The 6,492-nt window shown below is 40.8% G+C and overlaps 1 protein-coding gene across 1 annotated transcript in view; it reads right to left on the bottom strand.

Moving 5' to 3' along the window:
- Nucleotides 1-4,050: 4,050 nt before the first annotated feature.
- LOC118325351 overlaps nucleotides 4,051-6,492 on the bottom strand; it is a 12,675-nt gene continuing 10,233 nt past the window's right edge. Inside the window, exon 12 of the mRNA XM_035657985.1 lies at nucleotides 4,051-5,676. Within this exon, the coding sequence (XP_035513878.1) occupies nucleotides 5,073-5,676 (604 nt within the window). The 3' untranslated portion in view covers nucleotides 4,051-5,072. The remainder of the gene's footprint in view (nucleotides 5,677-6,492) is intronic.

The following is a 6,492-nucleotide window of genomic DNA, read 5'->3' as shown; positions in this document are numbered from 1 at the left end:
GGACGGAGGTACCGAACATTGAGGTGCAAGAAAGCTCGCTATGGGAAAAGCCTGATCCCTGCATTGCTGCTTTAAACAAAGGGGCGCACTAAGTGTGTAACCTGTCATGTATTATTTATTCGATTGTTTGTTTTTTATTTTTGTTTTTGTTTTTCTGTAGATTTGTTAATTGTGGATAGCGTGTTTCTTTGTTGAGTGTATGGTGTTGCCTGCAGGTGCAGTGATGTGGACATGAATTTCCCCCTTTGAGGACAATAAATTGAATTGAATTGTTTTAAGGAAATAATATTACTATTATATTAATATTATAATAAATATATTACAAAATAGAATTAGTGTTGTAAACAAAAACACTTGCAGTATTGCATACAGGAAATTTCTTCTTTAAAGCTTCTCTAATCAAGACTTTTAGATTTACAAATGATATAATGTATAATGTGAGTTGTGGGGTTGCTACTAATGACACAAACAGAATTATCACTTGACTCTACATTTGTCCTCTGTGTCTTAGCATCTTGAAGCTCATTGGTTTGGTTTTTGGCCCACATTTTTTTTTACGGTTTTGGTTCAGTCTCACCAGTCCCACCTTTATAAACACCTGCCCAACACCAAATAACAGGCTCACAAAGGCAGCAACTAGCTATTAACACAGTGGAGCATTTAGCTGCTAAAATTCTAGATATTTCCCTCGGGAGATGGTAGACATGAAAAAAGAGTGATTATTGTACTAAAATTCTTTGAGTTAACCAAAACATGACACAAAATGTCATGTGTTTGCTCGATGTGTGAATAGGCAACTTTTTGCAAACACATTCCCGTATCAGCTTTACAAGATGATGTCAAATCTGTGTTTACAGCTTACAGCTACCTCACATCCAACAAATCAATTAATGCTGGTGTAAAGACTTAAAAAAAAATAAAAACTAATTTACATTATCTTCTACCAGTTCAGAGTCAGCCTTTACAGCACAAAGAGAGATAGCTTTTAACAGAAAAAGGAAAAGAGTGCTGCTTTGAAACTTCAAGCTTTACAGCTCAAATCAAGGTTTCACAAAGGGTTTAGCCCATACAAATAATGCATGATGAAATATCAGGAGCATTCAGGTTTTCATGAATGGCAGGTTGTTATTAAGGACATGTTTTGGTGTTTGGGTTAAGGTCAAGCTGTATTTAAATAAATGCATTTTCATGGCCACAGGTCTGTTACATCCATCTGAAGCACTATGATAGACTGCAGCAGTTCACACATTTAATGCATTAGGCATCTTTACAGCTCAGAAGATATCATAAGTCAGAGCATGCAGCACAATATTGCAGTAATGTGGTAAGCCAAGATTCTCATTTTCTTTCCTTACTTCTCAATAAAATGGTAATGATAATAATGAAAAGCAAAAGCACTTGAACACAAAGTCTGAATCTTTCCGAAGGCCACATTAGATGTGGTAATTATTGCCAATTCCTTACCCCGCAGAGCTGCAGAAAGACAGACGCTGCTGCCAAGTTGGAGGCATTGTTGTGGTGACATTTGAGTGGAGGATCAAACCGCTGATGAATAATCCATATTGAAAAGCTGCTCTTTCTGCCAAATGTCAAACAGCAGCAGGAGCCATTGTTTGAGGAGCGGACTCTAAAACTTTTTATTCACCATTGTCACAATGCTGTGTCACTGTAGAGAATGTGGCATTGCAGGGCGCACTGAACATACAGTTATTTATAATCTGAAGACTTTAAGGGCTGTTGCATTAGACCCACATATTGCTACTCATGTCATCCACTATTATTTTCGTAGATTGTTTAATTTTAATCATTTTTGGAAGCCTAGAGGGACAGAACAACCTAGAAGAAAAGAAAATAGCAATGTTTTAGAAAAGTTAGAAAAATAAACATAATTTTATTCATGACCCCTCAGTTTTATCTTGCCCTAGGCACCACTATGATAATACAATTGCAGTCTATAAATTCCCTGCTTATTCTGGACAATGAAAGGGGGATCTGTTATGGAGAGGCCCCACTAAGAGATCTCACTGCAGTGCCTCATCTCACGAATCTAGAAACCTTCACTCTCATCCTCAGCCAGGCCTCTCCACATTCATCCTCTGCTAGTATGAGCCAACATCAACTTCCTGCTCCTCTCTGACTGTTTACTGCAACAGGTTAGAAAGATAGAGACACAGATCTTAATGCTGCTGTTAATAAAGAACACATCATAGTATTTTGTGCATGCTGTAGCGTACCTGATTAGCTTTCCATCCACACATAGTCTAGCAGAGTGATTCTATTTAGCAAGCCACAAAGCCAGGCCATGTTTCAGGGCTTGCAGCAAGTCTCCATGTGAAAAAATATTTTTGCATTAACCACAGACGGCCTTCAATTGGTCAAGCTGCACAAGTAACATCTGATTTGGACAGACTAGACAAAACAAATTAGAGAGTGCCTGCGGTCAGTACAGAGCGGACTTCAATGGACCCAACAGACGGTGCGCTGTTCTGACAGAGGTCCACCTCCCCCAGGGCTTCCGTAAATACAAACACAGCACCTGGCTTTCTGCATGTGGGCTGAAAACAGGCCCACTGTACACAAATATACACCCCTGCCCATCCATTTCCTCACGTCACTGAGTCATGGCACAGATGCTGCAAGTGGATCCAGTCAGTCCCAGCAGGCTTTGGTGTTAATTTTGGTGGTGATGGAAATTAAGCAGGGTTTCAATGGACTGGTGTTCTTGTCTACAATGTCTGACTAAAGGCAATTTTTTTTCCCAGATACCTTTTAGAGGTAGTTTTTTATTTTACATTTCATGCACATATACAGATGTAACAAGACTGAAGCTGCTGTATGCGTCTTCAAAAGTGCTTGTCGGATGGTCAAAAAATCAAGTGATAGCACGAGATGAGAAGTCAGGACATCACCATAGTTATTCAAAGTCATCCTTTTGGGATGTCTGTACAAAATGTATGGCAATCCATCCAATATTGTTGATTGTTGTTGATAATATCAATACATATAATAAAATGGTGAACCAACCTGACATCGCCATCCCTAGAGACGCACTTTGAAGTTGAAAATGTTTTGCTTATCTGTGTGTATCCAGAGGTGCTCTATTACAAAGACATCAAAAGTGAATGCCCTGCAAACTGCAAAGACATTGACCCTTCATATGCTGGAAATAAATTGCATCACCCTGCCCAGGAAACGTAAAGGAAGTCTGAATCACTGAACTTCCCTTGAGTAAGCATTGTTCACTTCATTTGTTTTGTTTTTGCCCTAAGTCACAGTCAAGAAACTCAATTCCCAAGAATTTCCACTCTCCATTTTCCCCACAGCACTGGTTGTCTGAAACTAAACCCTTGTATACCATAAAAGGTGTATATGCAACTTTCCAGCTGTAATTCATCTATTAGTCTTATAGATCAGTTCTTATCAACAAAATGTTGATAAATGATGTGTAGCCTGATTATTTCTGGGCTGTACAACAGTGGACACTTCACTAGCCAGGCCTCATGTGACTGTACAGTTAAAGCACCAAGAGATATGATACATTAACCTACAAAGGCCTGAAAGGGGAAACTCTTTCTCAAGCAAACCTGTAAATTCCTAACAGATTGAGCTTCTATGATTGAAGGCCTTGTTTTTGGAAGAGCGGTTGAAAGAAGCTTGTAACACTGCAGGATTTGTTTCAGGCCAAATACAGATAACATTAGCAGATGAACAATGGGGTCACTGATCTGAGATTTACTTGTAACAGAGAAGCACGAAGGCCTTATCGAAGGAGTCTGTGAATTACAGTGCGGCTCTTGTTTTCCAGCTTATGCTCAGCCAGGCATGATGGTGTACCACTTAGTTTTGTGCTCAATCTACAACAAATGTGGCTGTTGAGATCTTAGAAGATCAACAGTCAAAAAGAAAAGAAACTTGGGCTCTTTATAGTGCTGATAGCAAAATCTTAGCTGGCTTATCTGTAAGACTTTAGATACCAAGAATTGACTTACAAAATAAGACACCCAGAACCAGACATCTTGTCTACAGAGTTTTAAATGTATGCCACCACAACACAACAAATAAAGGCATTTTCAGTCCGATACAGCAGAGCAGGATGACTTTTGCAGATGTAATCTTCAGGTGCGCCAGTCTAATTTATCTGTCATCCTCTGGGGCTTCGGAGAGCGTCTTTATCGGGGTTCCGCAGAAAGGAATTCGCAAAGACTGCAGATGAAATATGGAGGGATTGGTTTCAGCAGAATCACTACTGGCAGCCCTGAGAGGAGGAGATAATTACCACTTTGACAAGCTTTGATCATAGGTTCAGTTATTCTCAGAACGTCAGTGTTGATAGAACAATGAGTTGACGGCCTCAAAATGCAGATGAATTTGCCCTAGTTTTTCTTCCCCCCCATCATACTTACATTCTGAATAGCAGCTCTGTCTAGCACATGAAGAGACAAGAATGACAAAATGAGGGTAGTTGACGTGGCATAGATTAGCTGTCCATAACTCTCTTTTGATTTGTGGAAGTGGAGAAAGGAGATTGGCCACTGAAATGTTCTGAAGGTACATGACCTGTAAATACCGTGGGTGGAATGAATCACTGTGGTTTTCGTCAGGAGGCAGCAAATTATTCAATAAAATGACAGAGGGATCAGTGAGCCTTGTGCTGGAGTCAGTTTTAGCAAAGTAGGAGGTACACAGTCATGAGGGGTAATGCTAGTGGGAAGAAGAAGAAAAAAAAACTCAAGGTGAAGATGTAACCTCACCACAAAGAAGAAAAGTTCTGTTTATTGAGATCTCTTTGAAAACGCATCAAGACCACAGCGCAGCCCTAAAGCAAACATGCCTCCTACACTACCTGCCTGAGCTAAACTCAGATGCAGCATTTGTTAGCAGGGCCACCCAGTTATAGGAAGGAAGAGATCTTTGTGTGTGTGTTTGAAGGTCGACCAAGCCAAATGAGTCAGGTTTTTTCCTCTCAAAACCTCAAAATGTAAACAAAAAATCTTAGCAGTTCTCAAGTCAGTGCTGTGTATGCTATGTAGGTTCTCATGGTTTGGAATTGGGTTCTCTCAGTCCTGCAGGATTCATTTACATTTAACCTGCTCCTGTATTCTACTCATTAGCCCTGCACTAATGATGTTCTCCTGAAGGCTCAGATGCCTCATCGGGAACTGCGTCCTGCATAACAAGGCCCCCATGATGTCGTTTCCTCCCACATCACTGATGCCGTTTCTGTCCAGATCCACCTGCTGCAGACTCATGTTCTCTTTCAGCATGTCGGCCAGCAGCCTGACCCCTGGGTCCCCCAAGTTGTTCTCGTCTAGGATGATCTGACTCAGCGAGCTGTTTCCTTTGAGGCTGTCGAAGAGTTCCTTCCATGCCGCCAGGTCGGCACCGCTGGTCTGCGCCAGCCCTAAATACTGAAGGTAAGAGTGGTGCCTCATATATGATGCTAACACCTTTATCCCGTCGCTGCTTAAGCCATTTCCCCCAATATCCAGTTCTAAAAGCGCAAAAACCCTGAAAGAGCTCCATCCGGTGGGCACCTGCAGAAGCATGTTCTGCTCAGATGGGAAAAGCATTGCCTGTTGGATGGCAGCAGCAGCTCTCGCTGTTTGCTCCTGCAGCTCAGCTATTCCATTCAACAGGGTCAGCACTCCATGGTCACGCAGTTTGTTTCCAAACAAGCTGTCGAGAGAGAGAGAAAAACTGGTAACCATGGAGATTCTGAATCCTCTATGAAGTGCTCATTTCAAACCCTGATATTAAGTTTTCCCTTATTAAGCTACAAATGTTTTTTTCTTTCACCTTGTTTGACAGTGTCACATGAATGTTTTGTATCTGCTTGTTCTGCAGCTTCAAGACCATTATACCTAATATAAATGTTCTGCATGTCGTATTTAGGCTGATTTCACATTTCCCTGTTTTATTAATATTTGGTATCTTTAGTCAAAAAAAGATCTAAGGATTTGTTTGAAATTATGCATCCAGGGCTATTGTCGAAATCTATACATCTATACATCATTTAGTTAAGCATTTAACTCTTACAGGGACATGCTGCACTGTTCTCCACAATAAAGGAATAGTTCAACATTTATGGTTTGTTTAATCAATAAAGTATCAATTAAGTATAAATTCGGAAATTCGCTATTTTACAAAGGGTATGTGAATGTTTCTTGGCTGACACCAGTAACTTCCTGTAGTCTCTGTTGGTTGCCTGGCAACTGCTCAGAGCAGTTGTGCTTAGCTAAGCTAATCAGCTGCTGGCTGTAGCGCTTATAGTTAGTAGTCTTCTCATGTAACCTCTCCCGCCCAGTAGGCATAAGAAAATGTCAAACTATTCCTTTAAGCCCCACTCTTCTTTTGAAATGTATGTGGTGACGAGCTGCGCTTTCTCTGCACCTCGCACATGTCAGCATGCACTGTAAGTCTCTACTTCCGTCAATACATCTTTGGAAAAATGGCACAAAGACAAGCTCTTGCACATTTACTGTATTTTGTGGG

The sequence above is a fragment of the Morone saxatilis genome, unplaced genomic scaffold (genome assembly GCF_004916995.1).
Source record: "Morone saxatilis isolate NCDOM2014 unplaced genomic scaffold, NCSU_SB_2.0 Contig16, whole genome shotgun sequence".
Taxonomy (NCBI): Eukaryota; Metazoa; Chordata; class Actinopteri; family Moronidae; genus Morone; species Morone saxatilis.
Note: the sequence above shows the minus strand (reverse complement) of the source record. Positions and strands in the feature narration are given on the sequence as shown.